This window comes from Capra hircus, chromosome 10 (assembly GCF_001704415.2).
Source record: "Capra hircus breed San Clemente chromosome 10, ASM170441v1, whole genome shotgun sequence".
NCBI lineage: Eukaryota > Metazoa > Chordata > Mammalia > Artiodactyla > Bovidae > Capra > Capra hircus.
The window spans coordinates 85,855,744-85,879,541 of NC_030817.1; the positions used below are offsets into that span (position 1 = coordinate 85,855,744).

At 51.5% G+C, this 23,798-nt stretch overlaps 1 protein-coding gene across 1 annotated transcript in view; it reads right to left on the bottom strand.

The window, feature by feature from the left end:
- The window catches only part of CORO2B (coronin 2B), a 151,042-nt gene extending 136,054 nt beyond the window's left edge, over positions 1 to 14,988 (bottom strand). The window contains exon 1 of the mRNA XM_018053593.1: positions 14,335 to 14,988. Within this exon, the coding sequence (XP_017909082.1) occupies positions 14,335 to 14,349 (15 nt within the window). The 5' untranslated portion in view covers positions 14,350 to 14,988. The remainder of the gene's footprint in view (positions 1 to 14,334) is intronic.

Below are 23,798 nucleotides of genomic sequence, written 5' to 3' on the forward strand. Positions count from 1 at the left end.
ATTAATATTTTAACATTCACATATTTAAATATATCCAACATGCTTACAGTACAAAAATCTTTAGTGTTCAGCTTGAAAATGCTTTACACATTCACCTAACTACCATTTCAGAAGGTTCTCTTGTGCCCTATCCCAGTTAATTCTACTCCTCATCCCCAACCAGCGTAGCACTCAAAACTAGATAGAATTTTCATCAAAGAAGGACTCTCTTGGACTTTCCTGGTGGTACAGTGGTTAAGACTGTGCTTCCAATGCAAGCGGCACAGGTTCAATCCGTGGTCAGGGAACTAAAATCCTATATGCAATGTACTGTGGCCAAAATAAGAAAAAAGAAGGGCTATCTGGCAGAAGCAGCACAGGGGAGGGTGTATTAAAGAGACAAGGAAGAGGCTGACTCATACAATTCCCTTCATTGTGTGCAGAGGGCTGATATTTATACCAAATGGGAGGGGGCAGATACAAAAGCTCAGATAGGCTGAGCGACTTGCTCGGAGGCACAGAGCAAGCTGGTGGCAGAGCTGAGACTCCAACTCTGGTCCTCAACCTCTGAATTTCATAAACTTGCCACAAGCCCTGGCAGTCTGGAGTGAGGTGTGTGTGCATGTATGTGTGTGCTGGAGAACACAGCTCGGGAGGAGACTCTGGCTGCAGGGTCTGGGAAAGCTGGGGGAGGCAGGCTGAGTAGCCACAGGGCCTAGTTCTGTGCATGAGCACACCTGTAGGCTCACTTTTGCACCTGGACTTGGACCAGGTGACACTCCCCTAAGCTAGTTTGGGAAAACTGAGTCCCAACCAGAGGGGATCGACCCAAGGTCATACAGTGTCAGAGCTGGGGCTTAATTAAGCAGGGGGCTCCAAAATCGCATTTCAGAGGTCTGTTCACCAGGCCAAACGCACATATTCCTAGAAAGGCTTGGGGCCCCTCTGCTCCACCACCCTCACTCCCATCTTCTCAAGCTCAGATCAACCTCTCTGGCAGCCCTAGGCAGATGGGAAAGGCCAGTGACCTACAGTGGTCCCAGCCAGGGGCATCTCCCTGGGGAAGAGAGGGGCACATGTAGTCCTCACCCAGGTACAGGGAGATGCCAGCAGGAACTCTGGGCTGAGGGCCTGTAACTTTCACTCCTACCTCATGACACATGAACTTTGTGAATCTCCAATCACTGAAATGCCTCCGGGACAACATGGGTTGGGCGGGACCTTCTAAAGTGCAAGTTGAACCATGTCACTCCCCTGCTTAAAACCGTCTGGGGGCTCCTAGCACCATCAGGGTGAAGCTCACCTTCCTTGGCTGGGCAGCTCTGCTCCCCCGGCTTCTCCTGCTGCCCAGTCTGTTCATCACCCGCCATCCTACCCTTTCCTACCCAGCAGCATCCAACTCTTGTCTCTCTTGGAATGAGCCAAACCCGCAGCTCTCTCCAAGCCTGTGTCCACATCTGGGATGCCTTCCCCTCCTTTTCACCTGCCTCTGCTTAACTCATCCTTGATGACTGAGACGAGACCTCTTCCTCCAGCAACCTTCTTGACCCCCGCCCCATCCCCATGGCTTCAGAGGTGTGTGCACACATCTCCGCTCCCCCCACACCAGCCTCTTTCCCCTTATCTCTGCAGCCATGTGTCCTTCTGAGCCACCATCTGCTCCATGAGACTGACCTCCCTCGAGGAGGGGCAGTCTGAGTTTATTCCTGCGTGCTCAGTTCCTGGCACTTTGGCCCTGGTACTCAGGTGATCAGCAAATGCTTTCTGAATGAATCCAATGCCTCATTTTACCTGCATTAAGGGTGAGGGGTGGGGAGTGTGGTCAGTGGTCAGGGGAGCAGGGAAGCCAGGGTGGAGAGGTGCACAGAATAAGGTTGGTCATCCTCTCCACTCCTGTTCCCTGAGCAAAACTGGTTCATGGTAATCGGCTCTCCCCCGCCTTGCCTTCCCCCTTCAGGAACCACTCCGGAGTCTTTTCCTAAAATTTATTTATTTACCTCTGGCCATGCTGGGTCTTTGTGGCTGCACACGGGCTTTCTCTTTTGCAGAGAGTGGGGGCTACTCTTCACTGCGGTGCCTGGGCTTCTCATTGCAGTGGCTTCTCTTGTTGCAGAGCCCGGGCTCTAGAGCACAGGCTCAGTAGTGGCGGCACACAGACTTAGTTTCCCGATGGCATGAGGAATCTTCCCAGACCAGGGATCAAACCCGTGTCCCCTGCACGGGCAGGCAGGCTCTTTTAACTACTGGACCACCAGGGAAGTCCTCTCCTGAGCCTTAGTACTTAGGGTCTTGCTATCAGCAAGCTGAGGCATTACCCTTCCCAGGTAATTTTAATTACATCCATTTTAATAACATCTCAAAGGCCCAGCGGCACAGAGTTCTATAGAGGCTTCTGGGCATGGTGATTGGGAGGGTCTTCTTTAAAAAGCAACCACAGAGCATGCTCGGTTTCTGTGTGTCCACGGGGCTCCGTAACCAGACGTACCAGGTTCAGATCCCAGCTTCCCTGCTGTGTGCACCAGCGCGAGGGCCACCCTCTCTGAGGCTCAGTTTCCCCTCCTGTAAGGCGGGGATAGGCGGAGAGGGAAAGGGCAGGAACGGGAGGGAACGGATGTGCGCTGGCCACAGGAGTGGTAGCTCAGCAGAGCAGCGCCCCTCCCACTGCTTCTCTACAGCAAAGGCCCACAGGGCTCACTGCTCCCTCAGCCAGCCTCGGCACTCTGGCCCTCTGGGGCCTGCAGAGAGGCGGCTTTGTTTGTGGCTCCTGAGCCCCACTCTCCTTCCCTCCACCCACTCTCCCTTCCTCCTTCCCTCCCTCCCTCCAAGTGAGAGTTCCAGGGAAAACTTTGTCTGGAGACTTCTCAAGCCAGTGATAAGGTCTGGCCAGAGGAAAGCTCTTAGCAACCCAGACTCCCAACCCAAAGGCCCTTCTAATGGTTTCAGAGAAACAAAGGAGAGAAAGATTGCTTGCAGCCCTGCGTGCCAGGAGGGCCGGCTTCCAAGAGGGAGACTGGGGTTCTTGCGCCGCTGTGCAGGCGAAGGTGGTGGCCTGGCATAAAGGACACATGGGCCACCAGATCTGGGTAATTACAGCCCCACAGCCCAGCAGCAAGAGCCTCAGAAGTCGCTCCTTCTGCCACGACCATGAGTCGGCCCTGGGGCCAGCCACTCCTGGTTGGTTACTCGGGAAGCCAAGCTTTTCCATTCAGGTGCCCCTTGCCAGCTAGACTAAGTTCGCAAAGTCTCCTTTCTGGAATTTTCCCCCATGCCCACTTTTCAATCAGTCCTTGGCCTGATTTCTAGTTGAAGCCTAGAAAAACCCACTGTACTGAAGCTCATCTGACCTGAGCCTGCCCCTTTGGGTAAACCTTCTGGGGCCTCAATTTTCTCCTCTGTAATGGAGGAGTCCATTTCATCCCTTTAGATTTCCTTCCGGCTCTAGCAGTGTGTGGATCTATAGGCGTAAAGATTTAGTCCAGCAGCAATAACCAGGGAACTGTCTAGGATTGTTTCAAATTCTGCCCAGTCTTGTACCTTTACACCAGGTACCCCAAAGTCTATATCACATCTTTTCTAATGTGCATAGATAGCCCTTGGATGAGCACTGTGAAAGGTACTAAAAAGAATCAAGTGTAATCCCTGATTTCAGCAAGCTCACAATTGAGTCAAGGTTCATCTTCCTAAAACAATCAGCAAACGACATAGCATGTTAAGCTTTTATTTGCATCTGGTGCGGTGGAGACTGGCTGCTACAGGAGCTCCTGGGACAGAGAAATGAATGTGGTTTAGACCCTTGAGGCTCAGACGGTAAAGAATCTGCCCGCAATGCAGGACGCCCAGGTTCGATCCCTGGGCCAGGAAGATCCCCTGGAGAAGGAAATGGCAACCCGCTCTAGTATTCTTGCCTGGGAAACCCCATGCACAGACCTGTCAGGCTACATTTCATGGGGTCGCTAAGAGTCAGACACGACTGAGCAACTAACACTTGTACTTGTGGACCCTGGAAAGGCCAGTTTAACAGGACAACTCAGGTCCTGAAAGAGACTCCATGCACAACAATTTCATTAGTTTGTCCTCTGATATAATAATGACTAAGGCAGGAAGGTAGACCCCTGGGCTTTAGAGGACAGATTTGTGATAATAAAAACTTATCAGATGGTCCTTCAGATATACAGAAATCCCCTTTCCCAGAATTCCAAATTTCTCAGAATCCCAAATTTCCCCAAGCATTCCTGCAAACTGATCTTTCACCTGAAAGTCAGCAGGGCAGGCAGCAATAGTATTATCTTCCTTAAGTTGAAGGAAAAAAACCCCAGGAAATTAAATCCTTTTGTCCCCACCCACCAACACCTTTGTTTTTAGCTGTTCCATGTCTTAGAAACTCTGCCAGATCATAAAGCTGTTAGTTCTGAAATCACACTTGAAGTGCTTAAACTGTTTGGTATAAATGCTTCATGCTACTAGAACATACTCCTTTCCCTAAACCCAGAAGAAGAGCAACCTGAGCCACAAGGAAATAAGGATGCGCCTAGAGCCAAGGTCAAGGTCACGTGCCACTGGGGATGGGACGGGGTCTCTTTACCCAGAGACCCAGGCAGGACTGTGTTCTGGGATCCATACTCCCCTGCCTTCCACAGTGAGCTCAGACCTGCAGGGAGCCAGGATGATACAGATCAAGGTTCGGATGCTTTATTTGGCTTACTTTTCAAATGAAAGCAGGACACCCAATTTTTACAGCCAGATTATTTGTCCCAGGCATATCAAAACAGCCAAAAAAATCAGAACAGGAAGAGAGAAAAACAACTTTTTATCTGTACCCAACTAGCCTGATGAAGTGAAAACAGAGGCCGTCTGGAAGAAATGAACTTGGCTCTTTCACACCAGCAGAGTAGGAATCAAATCTTTTAAAATTTTATTTATTTATTTATATTTATTTGGCTGAGCTAGGTCTTAGTTGCGGCATGTGTGATCTTCATTGCGGCATGCGGGACCTTTGGTTGCAGCATATGGGATCTAGTTTCCTGACCAGCAATTGAACCTAAGCCCCCTGAACTGGGAGCACAGAGGCTTAGCCACTGGACCAGCAGGGAAGTCCTTGAATCAATTCTGAAGCCAGGACAGCAGGGGAGAATTGGGTTATCTATTGGAAGGAACTGCCAAACTCTGAAGGCCATGAAATGCTGGTAATGCGGGGGACAGGACAGAGATCGTATCAGACACAACAATAAACAACCCCATGCATGACATCTATGAGAGCTTCACTTACACATTACAGCATCCTAGTAAGGCTGAGTCCTAATTCAATTTTCAAAGATGAGAAAATAGAGGCTCGGAGATTCTGAGGGACTGGTCCAAGGTCACACAGTCAAGAAAGGAGGCAAGAGCAAGGGCTGGGCCTTCTGCCTTCAGGCCCCCTGCTCTGGCCCCATGTTTTGGGGTCATTCCAGCCTGATTGAGAGGCAAAACAGAAGACTAGGAGGCAGGCTCAACCCTTTCCAGCTTTGGAACCCTAGTAAATTACCTCCCTGCCCTCTGCGGGCCTGTTTCTGCTACTATAGAAATGGAAATGATGATAGCACAGAGCTCAGAGATAATCAGGAAGATTAAATGAATAAATACATATGAAAGACTTTTTATGTGCTTGGGACATAAACTAAGCACCCTAGAAGGGTTAGCTACTTCTGTTGTTTATTTCACTGTCAATTCCTTGAAAGCAGGGACTTACCAACTGGTGAAAGGCTAGAAACAGCCTAATAATAAATTCATATTTATTAAGATTAGGAGTCATTCTCATATTCCTAGAAAGTGTGAAGTTCATAGAGGCAGAGGCCTGGACCAATGACCTCAGATGGCTTGGGAGTTAAACCCTGAGCATGGGGGCTTCTTCCCAGGGATTAGCGTGAGCACCACCCAGAGGCAGCCTCCCCATATTCCCATCTCTGGGCAGCCAGAGCCTCCCACCTTGTCACTATCTGTCTCACTCGGGGCAAGTTTAAGCCTGTGGTGAATGTCACCTTCTCTGAGTTCGGGCAGGGCAAAAACCAAAATGCAAACACTCAATAGACTTTGAACATTAAAAATTCTGGCTCTGTCCCTGCGGATTTACTTTAAAGACCAACGCACACCCAGATAACTAGAAAGATTTAAAGAACAAAAGTGGTCATAATCAGGCCCAGTAAAAATGTAAGGTGGAAATTTTTCTGCCAGAGCAAAGTTTCCTTTTGAAAAAATAAATGACCCCTCCCCAGAGCTGCCTGCTAGCCAGGAGGGGCACTGCCCTCCCTTAGGGGGCCTGGGAGGCCCTGGGAGGGCAGCAGAGGGCTGGGCAATTGCATGTGGCACTTCCACACCCCTCAGGTCAGTTTAAGAAGTTGCCCAGGGAGGGACTTCCCTAGCAGTCCAGTGACTAGGGCTCTGCGCTTCCCACGCAGGGTGCGTAAGCTCGCTCCCTGGTCCCCTGCAAGCCATGTGGAAAAAAAGGAAAAGAAGTGGGATAAGGCATCTTCAAGCTGCAGAGAGGAAGAAGAGTATCAAGGTCAGGAAGCCCAAGTCTCTATTCCGCCTCAATGGGTGACCTTTCGCAGCTTATTTAGCCTGTGTCTGTTTCCTCATCTGTAAAGTGGAAATAATGACAGTGATCTAGACCATGAAGTCTCTCTGATGATTAAATGAGCTGGGCTGAGCCTTCACCCATGTCTGGCATGCAGGAAGCAACCCTGAAGAACTGTTTCTGACTCTAGCCATCTGCTGGTTCTCTCTCCTCCGCTCCCCATGTATGTCACCTGCTACCTCCTACTCAGTCTACGTGATTCAGCTAACAGCCCCTCCTGAGCCCCCTGACTAGGTCAGGCCCACTGTTACTATTCCCAGAGTTCCCTGCTCATTTCATAACACCCCAGGACACTCATTGTCAGCATTTGTTTAATTTTCTGTCTGCCTGACGTTAATAGCTGACAACAACTGCCAGGCATGTGGTAAATGCTTCACACAGATCAGCTCTTTTAATCTTTATAATAATCCTTTTAAGTACTACTATTATCAATCCCAATTAATGGATGGGGAAGCAGATGTTCAGAGAGGTTAGGCAACTTGCCCAGGAACACACAGCAAGTAAATAAAACAGTGCCATCTGTCTGACTCTAAAGCTGGCACTCTTAGGCACCCTCTGGGCATCAAAAGCCATCTCAAGAGAAGGCTGCTTCTGGTAAGGGCTGCAGGCCTGAATCACAGACCTGTGTTCCCTATGCAAAGCTAGCTGCATAGAAATGGAGAAGGCTCTGTCTCTGTTTTGCCACTGGGCTGGCTGCCCTACCAATAAGCAGCCCTATCCAATGCCAGTCACCACGCCCAGATGTCCTTCTTACCCAGCAGCCTTCCGCCAATCAAACACATGGTTCCCAGCTCCAGCAAAGGCCACAGGGAAGTTTAAGCATGACACACCCACGAATGTCACCCTCAAGGCAAGCACACCTCCATGGCAGGGCCACAGACACAGACAGGAGCCCTGTGCTTTGGGGGTAGAAGGTGCAGAATATGATGGAGCCCCAGTAGGAGAGGCCTGGAAGTTACAGGATGTGCTCTGGAGTGAGGCAGCCCAAGTACAGATCTCTGCTCCCCTACCCACTAAACCTTCAATCTTGAACAATTCAATTATCCTCATTGAACCTCAATTTCCTCATCTGAAAAATGGGGTCATCCAATAATAGACTCAATCTCGTGGTGCACAGAGTAACTGCAATCATGCCTGCCCAAAGCCTGCTTAATAACTGTTATTCTTGTCATGATGGTGATTGTGTCTTCACATGTTACGGACCATTATGTGATTGGATCGAGCAGGTTCTAGCTTAAAGTCAGAAGATCCGGGTGTGCATCCCGGCTCTGACCACATAAGCTCTGTGACTTAGGGTGTGGTCTCTTTTCTCATAGACTCTGTTTATTCATCTGTAAACAGGGGGAAGCCTCCCACCATGGGACGGGCAAAGCAATGCACAGCAGTAACCCATGCTTGTATTCTGCAAACAGGACAGCTCTGAGGAAACCTGGGCACCTCCCATCACTGTGTTAATTAATTGGAAGGAGGGTGTCAGCCAGAAACCAATTACCAAGTCCCTCCAGGGGCCTCTGCAGGGGGCAGGGAGGAAGGAGAGAGGAAGAGTGGTGACAGCTCCTCCCCATTCCCCCCCCCCCACCCTACTTGTGTCTCCTTCGCAGCTGGTCCCACACTCCAGGCCCACAAAGGAGAGGCTCATTCTAAGCAGCGTCTTTTCATGTGGAAACCACCGGATTTGCATCTGTCCATCCCTGGCCAGGCCTGCCCCGTGCCAGCTGCTCTGAGCTTCCCAGGCTGCAGGCAGCTCGGGCCGGGGCCTGTGGGGTCCATGGGCTGGGAAAGGAAGGGAACTGAACAAGCTGAGCAGGAGGAGAGGGAAGGAGAGGGGGTTGGGCACAGAGGGAATTTGCACATTCCCTCATCTCCTGGACACCAGACAAATCCTGTGGCCGGCACATCCAAATCAGAATCTGGGCCGCCCCAGTGCCAGGAGCCAGCGGCGGCTGAGGCCATGTCTGCTCCAGGCTGGCCAACCTGGGAGAGAAGTGGAAAAACTCACTCCATGGCTGGGCTGCCAGGGCCTGACGCTGCCAGGCCGCTGGTCCGGCCAGCGTCCACACACGCAAACCAACCAAGCCCGTGTTGGTGCTGACTCCACAGTCTTGGCCAGCTGTGGGGTGATTCTGGGGGCCCTGGGGAGCCTCACACCCTGCCTTGAGGCCCCTGGGTGCTGCCATGGGTGACAAGGCGGCAACATCCTCAGCCATGAGAAAACAGGGCCTCTGGGCACATTCAGGAAGAGAGTAACTCAGCAGAGCTTTTGTAGAGAGGGATAGACGGCAAGGAAGGGAAGAGCCTGCATTTACTAAGCAAGCATTAAGGACGGGCAGTCAAGACCCAGCTTGTGTCCACTGGACCCTGACACTCCTAACCCAGGTCTCTATGATACCTCCTTACACACCCATCTCTTCAAAGGCCCTGGACAGCAGGGGCTGCAGCTATATATTCTCTGAGCCCAGTGCCTAACAGGGCTTGGCCCAGAGCAGGAGCTCAGAGGGCTGGACAAATGAGTAAATGTTACCTAGATTCCTTCTGCATGAGGATGCCAGTGATCTGCAAAAAGAATTGCAAGGAAGGAGGCAGTATAGTGAGCGTGTGAGGTGTACAGAAGGCAGAATCCTCCCCCATCCCACCCCAAGAGTCTGGGAGCTGGGTCTCTGCTGATGAAATGGGGCAGGACCCTATGGTCCTTGCCCCTCACGTCCTCGGCCTGCCTTTTGTCTGTGGAAAAACTTCAAAGAATAAGTCTAACCAGAGAAGTGAGAATACGCAGAAACAAAGGAAAACAGCCAAAGGAGAGCAAATAATAATAGTTTCGATATTAAGCATAGCCAAGGACCTGTAGTTCCTTCTCAGGAGCTATCGATAATATTCTGAGCCATAGCCTGTGAATTGTCTTATGGATACTGAAACTCCCACCAGCTGGAGAAGTTAACTACGTGATGACCACCCTGCAGCCGGGACATAAGCTGCCACAATTCCAAAACTGGCCTCAAGGAAATAGGAACAAACCGACCCTGGAACTGAAGACCAACTGTACTTAAAACAATCAAGATGACGCTGGTCAGACCACCAATGACTAATTTCAAGATGACTATCAGAGCTGACTGTGCTGTTTCTATACGCAGCTCCCTCCTTCGGCCTATAAAAGCTCTACCCCACTGGGTGTTGGGGATGGGGGAAGTCGGCCTTTGGACAGGTGTTCACCCTATCTGCCCACCCACATCTCACCAGTTGCCAGCATCCAAAATAAAGCAAACTTTCCTTTCCACCAACCCAGCCTCTTTAATGGCTATTGAGCAGTGAGCAGCCAGATCCCACTTTCAGTTACACCGGTACCTCTTGGCCTTTTAACTGAGGTTCTCTCATCTCTTCTTGCAGTAAGAGTCAGACAGGAAAAAGGTGCTGGGAAGTGGGATACTGGAGCTCCAGCATCCTACATGGACTGGATGTGGGTCAGTGAGTTGAAGCAGAAGGGCTTGTAATCCCCTCTTCCCCATCCTGACCCCGGGCTCCACTCACCTGGACCCAAAAAAGGGACAAGCTGTCCAGCAGAAGGAAACCCAGATACTAGCAGCCCAGGCTGGGGCAATGTAGTGGGGGTAAAACACCCACCCCCACTAGGGTGGCCTGAAGTCCCCCTCACTGGGCAGCTGGGCAGAAAGAGCACTGACCAGGAGTCAGGAGAACCCAAGTTTCAGCCCTCTAATGTCACACTTGCTGAGTGACTCTAAGGAAATCACGGTTCTGCTCCGTGGGCCTAGGTTCCTTCATTTGTCAAGGGAGAGAACGCGATGATATATTCTGTTCTCCTATAAGGCTCTCTACAGGGGCCTAGAGACATGTTGTTTGTGTCGTTCAGATGCTAAGTCATTTCCGACTCTTTACGCTCCCATGGACTGCAGCGCACCAGGCTTCCCTGTCCTTCACTATTTCCTGGAGTTTGCTCACTCATTTCCACTAAGTTGGTGATGCCATCCAACCACCTCATCCTCTTTCACCCCTTTCTCCTTCGGCCTTCAGTCTTTCCCAGCAGAAGCCAGGGGCTCCAAGCAGTGAGCTGAGCTCTGTGAGGGTGGGACAGGAGAGGGAAGGCGAACCTGCAGGTCTGGCGGCCAGGGTGCAGCTGACAATCCTGCTCGTGGACTTGGAATCTACCGCTCAGCACCAGCATCCAGGGTCCTCTCTTTGCCCACATTCCTTCTCCTAAGTCACTCTGAGGGACGGTAGGCATTCCTGCCACTCAGGGCACTTTATGGCTCCCTGAGCCAGCCTAGGGAATTTGGAAAGCACTAAGCTCAGTGGCACCTAACTTAACAAGGCACCTGGGAACAAGGCCACCTAGCCACTAGAAGCCACCACCTTCCTTACCCAGAAGCCCCAACTCTGGTCACATCACAGATAAACGCCAGGAAAGCACTCCAAAGGACCTCTGAGCAATGAGAAGGAGGTTGCAGAGGCCAACACAGAGCTCAAAGACTTTTCTTACAGCCCATTGACCAAATTCTACACACAATTCTAATATATTTTGTTCCATTTTTCCAGCCAAAGGCAGTCTAGAAACAGATATTTAGAAGCAGAGGACTGCTATATGCTAAGTCAGGTATATGACTGAAATGGAACAGCAACAGAAAAATGCTAAAAATCAGGCACAAGGACTCAAAAAATAAAATCATCTGGAATGAAACTGTCTTGTTCCTAGGAGGGCTGCCTTCACTGTCACCCCTGACCTGCCCTATGGAAGGATACTGGACCACAACCAGGAGGAGGCTGGGCCTTGACCTCCTGTGGACATCTGCAGCCGGGGAAACTGCATCTGGTCCTTCCCTCTGCTTTCTCTTCTTTTTTCTTCCTTTCTTCTTAGTACATAAAGAAACTAAGACAGCTTACTAAAATACACACCATAAAATATAGTTTAAAACATCATACTCAGGAAAAAAATGTCATCTGGCTAGACGGTCACAACCCAAAATCTACATGGCTCTGTGTCTCTAGTGTGTTAGAGCAGAAGCCCTTCCAGAAAACCCTCAGGCTTTATATGCAACCTCACCTGCTTTGCCCCACAAAGAAGGGGGACTGGGGTAGGTACCAGAGGGACGGTGGCAAACGGAAAACAGAGGCCCCTCCCCCAAGGAAGTGCTACTGAAAACCTGGCAACAGGCCATCATGTTTCCTCGTCTCTGCTTTCCTATCATCTCCTACAGTGCACACCAAATCCCGGCCTTGAGGATCTGCCCTCCAGGGATCTGACCCAAGAGCTCCAAGCAAGCGTCCAAGAAGCTGGGCTTGCCCAAAGTGGTGATTCTTTGCGTAAAGGCAGCAGGAGCTGGGGTCTCACCCTTTAATCCATTCCCTCCCCTGCCTACCACCCCCAGCTTGTAAGTGTGATCCCGCTTCCCAGACTCCCTTTAGGGTTCTTCTTCATATCTGTCTCGTAACCAGACCAACTTCAGAGAACAAAGAGCTTCCTGGTCTCCATCAGAGCTGACTTCTTGCCAGAGCTGAAGTTGTCCCAAATCCCCGCAGAAGGTGGAACCAATTCTGCATTTCACAGATGAGAAAACAGAGGCCTAGAGATGGAAGTGACTGGTCCAAGGTCACACAGCCTGTTAGTGACTTATTTAGGACTAGAGGCCAGGCCTTCAGACTCCCAGAACACTCTGGTTCCTTCTCAAACTCAGAGAGGAGCCTTTACCAACAGGCTTTCAGGCCTGCCCCCCCCTCAACCCGCCCCCCAGGCCCCTCCCCTGCAGGCCTCTTGCTCCTCCCTACTGGAAAACCTGCAGTCTATGAAGGGCTGGCAAGGGAAGAGTAGATAGGGTTAAGGTGGGGATTTTATTTAATCCTCTGAGCCAGCTTAAACCGATGCCACATTTGTTAGAAGAGCAAGACACAGAGGGATTTGATGGGGGATGGTGAGGGAAGGGGGCACATTAGTGAATAATCACTGGATACCAAGAGGCCAGGGCTGCCAATGGGTTGAAAAGACAGGTACTCACCTTCATGGACTCACCACCCCAGGGCCCAGGTCTCCAAGTAGTGGCCCTCTACCACTGGAATCATCCAGTCTCCAAGGCGCAGGGTAGTGGAAAGATCACAGCCTAGAGACTGAAACAGGCCTGAGGGCCAATCCCAGCTCACCTACTTACTCACTGTGTGACCTCAGGCAAGTTACTCTACCTCTCTGAGCCTCAGTTTCTTCCTCCATTAAAGGGGGCCTGAACACACCTTCCTTGCAGGTCTCCTGGGAAGGCTGCCTGAGCTCACATACAGGGGAGACACTGAATCAAATCTCAGGGCTGTTATTACAAATCTCTCATCCAGGCCCATCCATAACTCTCTTACTCTAACCTGCTTACCTCTTTGACATTAACACTGTTAATGACAGCAATCCTTCCCAGCTAAATAGCATTTGTATCATTTGAAAACACTAAGCATCCTGCCCTCCGTGGGTCGCAGCAGCCCTGCCAGCCGCAGCCAGAGCTAAGGCGCCCCTTCAGCCCCCAAGTTCATCTTCCCACGATGTTTCCCAGTTCCAATTCTGGAATTGAGCCCAAAGACCCTGACTGAACGTGCTGTCTTATAGCAGATCTTGGGGGGCATCAGATGGAGCTAGAACCACTTCTCCCATTGCTTCCAGGCTGACCCACCATCTGGTGTGCTCCTCTGGCCACAAACAAGTTGCCCTTCCCACTTTGACCTCCAACTCTCTAATTATGAGAGCCAGGTGGGCAGCTGGTGGAGTCTGGCCTTGGGTACATGGCTCACCAAGGCCAGGCTGTGATCTCCTTACCCTGACTGAGCTCTCTGAAAAGTGTGGGTTCACACCCTTGATCTTACTGGTTCTTAATAATTGCTGGTCACCAACCCCAGCGTTCAAATTATCTTTCCTATGCTCACACTCCAGGAGGAAACTGAGGGCCAAAGCAGAGGGCCCAGCCAAGGTCACCCAGGGGGTCGGGACAGAGCTGGGGGGTGAATGGCAGGTCTCCTAAACCCTGGGCACTTTCCACTATCTAGGTCTGCTTCCCACTTAACTCTTTCTTTCCCACAGCAAGGAAGCTCCCAAAATGTCTCCTGTAAGCCTCGGCCCCTAAGATGAGGTCCAAGAACTCTCCCCCAACACTGGAGCTGCCAGAATGAGCGCCGCCCCTCCTTACCCCGCCACAGCTCTTCCCCACATCTTGAAGTTGGCCACTCCAGAATGTTTCCCATCCCTGGTAGCAACTCCCGGGATTGGGGAGCGCCCACAGACTGCTTTTAGAGTCAGGCCCAAGTTCCTGGGATGGGCAGCAAAGGCCGGCAGGTGGGGTGGGCTTTCACCTCTGCGGGCCTCCTCAGGGCGGCAAGTCCGTTCCCACACCCACTGCCCAGCGTCGGTCCGTGCCAGCGACACTCCCCGCGGTGCGCTCCAACGGGGAGGAGGGGGGACACCACTGAGCTCCCCGACACTGTTCTCCTGGGGTTAAAAATGCAGCATCCTAAACGAGGGTTAAAAATGCAGTCCTGGAGTTGAGCCGGCGAGAGGGATCCTGCCCAAACGACAGTTACTGCCAAAGCGACATCCTCCCACTTCCCTCCGCAGTCCTGGGGGCCGAGGGGCTCGAGCGACTGCGGCAGCAAGAGAGGCACACCTTCCCGACCCAGCGCCCCCCCTCCACGCCCACATCCCCGCGCCCTCCGCAGCCCAGGCCGGGGGCTCCCAGCGCCGGCGGTCCCGGGCGCGGCGGGCCAGGGGCGCCTACCTTTGTGACAGTCATGCAGAAACTCCGGGGCGGTGCGGGGCCGCGGGCGCGGCGTGCGGGGGCGGCGGCCGGGGTCCGCCCGGGGGCTCCGGGCGGCGGCTGGAAGGGGTTCCGGAGCGGCTCCGCGCGCTCCCCGCGCCCCGCGGGAGGCTCAGCCGAGCCTGGGGGCCGCGCTCCGGGCGGGCAGCGCGCAGGGACCGCTCGTCAGCGCTCGCCCGCCGCTCGTCGCTGATGTCAGCCCCGAATGTGCATTTATAATAGATGAGCCTCCTTCGCCGCAGGAAGGCGAGGCAGGAAGAAAGGGAGCGAGGGAGAGGGCCCAGGCTGGGGGGCGGGGGGAGGAAGAGGGGCCGGGAACTCGCTACAAAGGAGGAGGCGGAAGGAGGAGGAAACGCACGCCCGCCCGCCAGCCGCCGTGCCCCGCGCCTCCGGGATCGGTCGCGGCCGCCGGGCACAGCGGCTCGCCAAGCCCGGGGCCGGGGCCCAGGCCCGCGGCCTTAACCCCTTCAGGCCCGCGGCCGCCTGGCGGCCGGGCGAGGCTGGGTCCTGGCACCTGCCAGCTAGGGCGGGGGATGGGCGGCGACCCGGGCTCTGCGTGCCCCGTTGGCCCCGGGCCCCTGGCGAAGTCACACGCTAGATGGCCGAGGCGCCGCGCGGGCCGAAACGACCGCCAGGCTCGCCCCCTGGAGGTTCGCAGAGTCGGCAGGCGGGCGGGCGGGGAGGGCCGAGCGGCTGGCTGAGAGGGGCGTGGCAGCCGCCCGCCGGGACTCAGCCTGCACCCCTGCCTCGCGCAGACCCCGGCACCGAGGGGCGCAGGATGAGGCGGCCCCAGCACCCGTTTCAGTCTCGTTCCCGCAGCGGGAGCTCGTAGCCAGTTTTACAGAGGAGGAAACTGAGGGTCAGGGTCGGAAGTGACTGAGACAACTGGCGTGCAGCCGGGCTGGCATTTCTCTGGGAGCCCGCTCTTTCCACGTCGCCGCGAGCTCTGAGCTCTGTACCGAAGCCCGGGTTATAAAAGCTGCGTTCTAGAGACAGGAGAGCCTAGCCCCAGGTGTGTCCGTACGACCCTCGGGCTTAGTGCTCTGGGGGAACACAGGTGCGTCCTCTGCGGTGAACTAATCCTGACCTGGTTCCCTCCCACCATACTCTGGAGCTGCTTCAGGGACTTGAGGTACAACCACCTGAAGGTGTCCCCGCAAGTCTTCTGAAAGAAGTCCTCCTCCTGATCACCTGAGCAGAACCGGTTTCGGCAGATCCCAAACTACTGAAACTGAGGAGGGGAGGGTTAGCGGAGATGGAGGCGGGCGGATCTGCCACGCATCACAACCTCCCCCTACGCCCGGAAGTGTTAGTTTTCTGCTCCTGGCGGTTATACAATTCAATCAAATACAGGACGTTCTCCACAAAGGAATGCGCACCTGCTCTGTAGAAGGCGCTGGAGGAACAGAGAGGAGATCGGATGCCTGCCTTCACCGAGCCCACAGTTTAGAGCAGCAATAATAATCGGCATCTGTAGAAATCTTTGTGGATCATCCTGCTACTTTTATTTACATTTTCTCCTGTGATCCCTAACGCAATAGTATGAGTAAGGAATGACCATTCTCGGTTTGCTGATGAGTGAACAGTCTCAGAGAGGGGCGGGGACCTCCCCAAGATCACACAGTGACAAAGCCAACACTTGAACAGAAGTCATTTTCAACTGAGCACAGCATTGTGCTTTGGAGCTGTGAATTCCAGGGCTACTCATACCTGCTGCCTTATTTGAGCTTCACCCTTGGGAGGGAGCTGGACAGTTAGTAGTCCTGTTTTCAGCCACGAGAAGTTTAAATGCCTGACTCAGTCTCTTGGGTAGCACATGATGTCACAAGCCTCAGGCATCTGATTTGTGCAGACTCTTCCTCAATGTGTTCCCACGTTGGACCTCATGCTTTTACCGCATTACTCCCCTCCCAAGAATGCCCTCCTCATTCTTCTGCACTGATCTAGACTCTCTCTGCCTCTCACGGTCCCATCTCCTTGCCAAACCCCTGACAACTCCAGCCCCCACGGGTGCCCATGTTGCATTTGAGTCCCAGCGTCTGGTCTTGTTTTCATGAGCTTCTGGCTAATACAGACTGTGAGCCCCCAAGTGTTCAGAGAACCAGGGCAAGTCTTCTCTTAGGTGCTCAGTGAATATTTAATGCCACCAAGAACAAAATCAAGCAGAGTAAACGTTTGACCTGCAACAGAAGAAATTTAAATTGGATCCATGGAAGCATTTCCCCTTAGCAAGCTGTCCAGCATCAGAAGGGGTCGCACGCCCTTTCTGGGCTGTCTTGGGCAGGTCAGCCTCAAGACAGGAGGATGGACCTCAAAACGTTTCTGAAGCCCCCGTAGCCCTTGGAAACCATTAAAGGGCAACTCAAGAACAGGAGCCACCCTGCCCCCCACGACTGTGACTTGCCCATGTTTCTCTCTCATGGATATTTAAAATCCCAGATTGTCAGCCTCAGCTACCCAGCATGCCTCTTGGCACCTTCCTCACCATCCGCCAGCGTTGTGGGCTCTGGGAACGAGACAGATACTTAATATCAGCCTAAGCCAAATGTAATTAGGAACATCAATCTGCTGCCCACAACCCACGTGACAGGCTCCCAAGGCAGAAGGAAAATGTTTCTGATTCCTCACATGCTGCTGGCTCGCCCCTTCTGTCTGTCACTCTCCCCAGTGAGAACAGAGGTCTGGAAGAGCAATGGCCCCCTCAAAGAACTTGGCAGGCCCCCCTGCAAGTCAAGGGCTTGGCGCCTAAGAGATACACAGAAATGTGTGCTTTTTCTGTGGTCTGACTGTCGATATCACAGTACCTCCCACCTCCTGGTCCCCTGCGACATGGCCCATCTTAGTTTGGATTCTCCTCAAAGCAGAGCCTGAAAAAGGAATTGGATGCAGGTGGTTTAATTGGAAGGTGATCCCTGGAAGCAGGAGTGGAAGAGTGAATGGGGGTAATTAGTGAGATTGGGAAGAAGGAAAAGTCAACATAAAAATTGGCTTTATATAGTAGAAAAGCTTTTGCATACGTGTGTATAAATACGTATATGTTTTAGAAAATTTTTGCCTAAAAAATGTATGACCTTTGATTCTATTTGTTTGACTTAGTATGAATAGAATGCTAGATTTCTAATTTAAAAAATAGGTATGCAACAAGCAACAAAGGTTTAATGTTTTAAACATTAAACATTAAACACAGGGAACTGTGGTCAATATCTTGTAATAATGTATAATGGAAAATAATCTGAAAAATAATATATATGTATATGGAGTTCCCTGATAGCTCAGCTGGTAAAGAATCTGCCTGCAATGCCGGAGACCTGGGTTCGATCCCTGGGTTGGGAAGATCCCCTACAGAAGGGAAAGGCTACCCACTCCAGTATTCTGGCCTGGAGAATTCCATGGACTGTACAGTCCATGGGGTCACACAGAGTCGGACACGACTGAGAGACTTTCACTTTTACATATGTATAACCTTGCTGTGCACCTGAAAGATTGCAAGTCAACTACACTTCAATAAAATATATATGCTAAGAAAAAAAATTAAGATTGGAAAAAGAAAAAAAAATGGCTTTATATTGTTTGTTCTCAGGGTCACTGCCGGGGCCAAAGGGGCCCACTTCCCCAGAGACGTCTGGGATGTGGCCAGGATTGCCTGCCAGGAGTCATTCAGTGGGCATTCATCCATGGGCCCCTCCTCCCCACTGTCTGAGGGCTGCTTCTTATGGCATTCCTTCAGCTTGGAGAATGCCCTGGGCCAGAAAGTAGAAAGACACCACCACCACCACCCAGCTGTTACTCAAGGTGGGATGCTATTAGTTTAAGTCTGAGCTCTATTGGACCACCCACTGAGCTGTAGGTTAAACCAGAGGGAGTCTGAGTGGACATGTTAAAAACTGCGGAATAAATAAGCATTTGCAGTAGAAGCTCTGGTCTCCTTTAGACTCCTTCATGCCCCAGTGCTGTAAACCATGCTCTGTCCTCAGCCTTGAATACCCTTACACCTCTTTCTCTGCATGCCAAACTCCTATTCATCTTTCAAATCCCAGCTCAAATGGCACCACCTCTATGTAGCTCTCCTGACACTATCTCCACAGCTGCCTGATTCACACTGTACTATAACTATCATAATTAAACATATTTGTCCTGTCTCTTGATGGGGCTGTGACCATGTGTTCTGTCTCTCTCTTTTCTTAATCACAAAACATAGTTGACACATAGGAGATGCTGGATAACTGCTTGCCAATCCAATTGGGCTGCCATGGGCACCTGTAGCTTCAGCCTTAATAACCTCTTGGCTCAAGTTCCAGCATGCCTTAGGGCAGCATGTCGACGTCAGGCTCTGATCCGCCTCTTGTGTTTGTTTGCCTAGCTTTTCCCCAGACCCTGTGTTGGATGCCACTGTGCAGAATTAGGAGGGCTTGGTCCTTGCCTGCAAGAAGCTTGCAGTCTCCCTGGAAAGACCTGCAGATGTGAGCACACATCCCAGACCATGGGTGGGGGCTGCACTGTAGCACAGGGCCAAGAGGAGGGAAATCATCAAAGCTGTGAAGCCCTATAGGAGGGAGGAGTTCTTCCAGTCCTCCCTGGCCGCCTCGTTCATGCCAGGACACACACCCACACACCACCTGCCCTCGGGTGCTAGTCATCAAGTCCTGCAGCTCACACTGTCGCTCAGTGCCTTCCCTTCCTCTCCTGCCTCCTGCCTTGTGCTGATCGCTCCACTCTCCTCCCAGCAGCTCAGGTATCCCTGGTCAAATGCACGCGCACACACACTGACACACCTGTCTCCTTGAAACCCACCAGGGTTCCCAGCTGCCTTCGGCATGAGGTCCAAACAGGGTCCTCCAAGACCTGTCCCAACCTCTGCCTCTGCATGTTGTCTGTCTCATCACACTCTTATCTTTCCCTCCCCCTGAGCAACTACCAGACTCTTCTTCATTCTTTCTTCAGATGTCACCTCTCCTAGGAAGCCTTCCTGGACTCTGACGGGGATGGTTTGGGTGCCCAGTCTCTGTGCTACTTTCCATAACCCTCTGAGCCTCCTTCTTTTCTGCACGTCTTCATTGTTTCATTATTTCCTGTTTGTGTGTTTAACAGCTCTTGGTAATTCCAGCACACAGCCAGTGCCTTGTTCAATACCCTCCCCTGCATTTAATTCTTTCGGCCCCTTACTTCCCCCTTTCTTTTTCATTGTCTGCCCATCCTCTCTTCCCCACTGCCTGTCTCCACTGGTGCGTCCACTTTTCCATGCTCCGTGTGTGTCCTCCTCCTACTTCACTGCATCCAAGTTCTGCTCTGCCCCCTGCCCTCTGGGCAGCACCGCCGCTGCTCTTCACCTCTGCGCGCGGGGCTCCCCCCGCCCCACCTCCCCTTGACCGCCTGCTTCTTCTCTTCCTCCCGGCTCTCCGCCAGCTCTGTGCGCTGGCCGCACCCGCGTGTCCTTGTCTGCAGCCCTTCTCATCCCTGTGTTTCCCTCCCGCCGTCCCTGTGGCTGTGTCTGCTCTGTCCTCTCGCTCTGTTTCTTCGTCCTTCACCCTGTTTTTCCGTGGCCTCTGAACAACATCCACACGCTGACTCTGGTGTGTGAATGGCTGGGCTGCTCCCGGGGTATCGTCTCGCACCCCGTATCTGAGGGGTGATGACTGGTGAGCTACCTGGAGGCAGGCACGTCTGGGCCCTCTGAGGGCTGCATCCCTCCCTGCGGACACCTCCACCTGGGCAGCAGGTTCTCCGTTCTCGAGCCTCTCTGGGAGCTTGTACCCATGCGTGTGGGAGTGGATGGCTTTTTCTGTTTAGGGGTGGGTGGGGTATGGAAACAGATGATGGAGGGAGGAGCCTTGGAACTAGGCTGAGTCAGCCTTCCCCAAGAGCTCTGCCCTCCCATCTCTTCCTGGGGCCATGATGGCTGCAGAAAGGGCAGATGGCTCACCCTGGTAGGGCTTCCCAGCAGATTCGATGCGTGCATCCCAGGGACAGGTGTGCTCCAGAAACACAGTCCATTCTCACATAGTGCAGTGGTTAAGTGCCGGCTCTGCAGCTGTAATATACAGGTTCAAACCCCAGCTCCCCCTCCCCTACACTGTGTCATCAGGACAGCTGTTTGATCTCCTAGTACCCTGTCTTCTTTTCTTCATCATGAAGATACCAGTAACAGTGGCCTCACAGAACTGTTATGCAGTGTAAATGAGAGAAAGCACTTGGTGCAGTGTCTCCACTCCGTAAGTCCTGTGACGACTGTAAGAAATCAGCTGTATCTCCATCACTCAGCCTTTCAGTCCTCATGATTCTCAAGTCAGAGTGGACTAAACAACTATTTTTTTTTTAATTTGTAATTACTGTTTAATGTGAGAAGAGGGTGAGATGGTTGGATGGTACCACCGACTCCATGGGCATGAGTTTGAGCAAATTCTGGAAGATGGTGAAGGACAGGGAAGCCTAACATGCTGCAGTCCACGGGGTCACAAAGAGTCAGACATGACTGAGCGACTGAACAACAACATGCATTATAGGGAGGAACATCTTGCTAATAATTAGCATCATCACCATCATTAACATCATCATTCTGTTCATTGATACAATACTTACTATGTGCCAAGAACTATTAATACTAATATAAATATAGTACATGTATGTGTTAGACTAAACAACTATTATCTTCCCCATTTATCAGGAAAGGAAATTGAGGCTGGGAGAGATGACATGGCTAGCCTAGGCCCACAGCTAACATGTAGCAGAGCGGGCTCAAGGCCCAGGCAAGACCGAATCTTTGCTGCACTTTCCACAACCCTGAGCATCTGTCACAGCGTCTCACAGACATGACTGAGCACACACACAGAGTATCGGGAAGGGAGTCGGGAGTCTGAGTTCTTACTGTTGTTTTTCAGTTGATAAGTGAAGTGAAATGAAAGTTGCTCAGTCGTGCCCGACTCTTTGCAATCCCATGGACTGTACAGTCCATGGAATTCTCCAGGCCAGCATGCTGGAGTGGGTAGCCTTTCCCTTCTCCAGTTGCTATGTTGTGAATGACCCTTTGCAACCCATGGACTGCAGCACACCTGGCTTCCCAGTCCTCCACTATCTCCCAGAGCTTGTTCAAATTTATAACCATTGAGTTCCTGATGCTATCTAACCTTACCTCATCCTCTGCCACCAGCCAAGTCTTACCAGAGCCCCCATCTCCAAGTCAAGCAATTGACTTTGTTTCACTAATTTTTGTAATGGGATTATAAAATCCCATCTACTTAAGAACTGTCCATTGACAAGCATTTATTTCACAAGAAAAATCTTTGGGGGAAAAAAAAAAGAAAAGAGGAAAAAACCTGCTATGCCACTACCACCAACAGAAGGTGAAAGCAGTCCCTTATACAGAGCCGCTCGGGCCCTAGAAACGAGATTTCTAGCCTTTAGAGCTTTTTGGATCTAAACTTTGAAATAACACGCACTGCAATGGTTCTCAAAGTGTGCGTCCCAAACCAGCATCAGCTTCACATGGGGGCTTGTTATAAATGCACATCTGTGGGCCCTATACCAAGTTTACCAATTCAGGGCCCAGCAGGCTGTTGAAATAAGCCCTCCAGGGGATATGAAGAATCATTGATTTTCATCATAAAGTATGGTGAACCCCCTGTCAGAGAAATTCTATGTCCCAGGTAACATAGTTATATTTGAACAAGGGATTTAATATCTTAACCAGTCAGTGGCTTTCAAACTCTTTCCTCTAAGGACAAGATTACAAGTCTGGCAGGGAGCAGAAGGGTGACCGAAGGTGCCTAAAACAGGTCCAGCAAGGAACTGTAGCTTTGACGTTTCCTGCTTCGGCTTGAAATCCTGTGCAAACTTCTTGGCTGCAGGTACTGTCCTAGTGAAGCCCTGCTTGCCTGTCTGGGGCTAAACCTGAAGATAGGCCCAGGAGTGGAGATGGCGAGAGTCCTGACAGGCTCATGGGAGACATGCTCCTCAGTGTGGAGAATGAGAATGGGACCTCAGAGCTTGGGAGCAAGGTCTTGAAGATCTGGTTACAGCCCAGCAGCCCCTCCCCAGAAGCCCCACAGCCAGACTAGCCCCTGGCAGGACCCCCAGGTCTCGCTCATCCCCACCCCTCTGTGCCTGCCCCTAGGATTGCTGTCTTCGATTCTTCTCCAGGATGGTCAGGTCTGGCTACACTTCAGTGCTCAGCAGAAAGCCGCAGGGATGTTCTATTCTCTCCCTCCGCTATGCTTCCAGCACTTAGCAGCTTGTCCATGTTGAATACCCTGAGGCATTTGCCAGTGCTGCATCTCAAGTCCTTCATCCTTTGTAAAGAGCAGGCTTTGGACCAGACGGTCTCCAGGGTCTTCTCTGGCTACTCCAAGATGATCAGAACTTCAGTTTGCAAGAAGAGGGTTTATCTCTCTTAGTCATGTCTACTCTTAGCACGTGCAGGGCCTCCAGCAAATTTGTGTGTGGCGGGGGGGAACCTTTGTTAAAAAAAAAAAAATTCAACTGAGTAAACTTGAGGATCTAATTGGCTTTATTAGGCAATTTATCAGCTGAGTAGCATCCCATCCTTCAGATAGAAGGGAGCTCTGAGGGGTTGGACAAAATGAAAGGTTTTTATAGAAAGACAGGCGAGGCAAAAGAGTTATTCACACAAGAAAAGAGAGGATTATTTTTAGGTCTGGATGTCTTCTTTTGGTGGAGAAGGGACTGACAAGGGCTTTTACCTTGCAGCTTGCCTTCTTTTCCTCTGGGGCATGGAAAGGGCCTCCGTGACAGATTACCTCATTGGTGGTAACCATAAAATTCCAGACTGGTTGATTATGATTACATTTCTAGTGAAGGTTGAAGCTGCAATTCTGTTAGATACTAAATCTAGGGTTGGTATCCTGGGCTTTAGCACAAAATGACACCACCTGGGGCCTGCAGTTTTTCTCTTTAGCACCCTTGTCTAGATCAACAACTTGATTTTTAAATGCAATACGAAGTTCTTGACTCTCATGAGGTGTTGTGACTTATCAACGAATGAGCAGAGAAAAGGTCTTAACATATTTTGCTGGTTGTCCAATCAGTGCACATGAAGAGTCTTCATACAGTCCAAGAACCATCTTTTCCTGCTCAGGTCCAGGAACCATCTCTTCATGTTCTTTATCACCAAATACGACGTTCCTGGATAATTTCCTTTCTTCCATCATGAAAAAAAGTGAGAATGCTGCTGTTGTTGACAACACCATGGCTTACAGGAAACTGTTTGTGTTGAAACCATGGAATCTTCTTGTCTCTGCAGTTTCCTGCTACCCCTACTGCTGGCTGCTGACTTACTCCTGACACTGCGTCACCCACTGTGTTGCCATGAACTCTGGCTTCTAACAACTGTCTCAAAGGGTCCGCTTTATTGATGATGACCATAAATGCAAGTCCTACCCAGTGTGCAGGAGAATGAGAAGGGCCATTTGTTT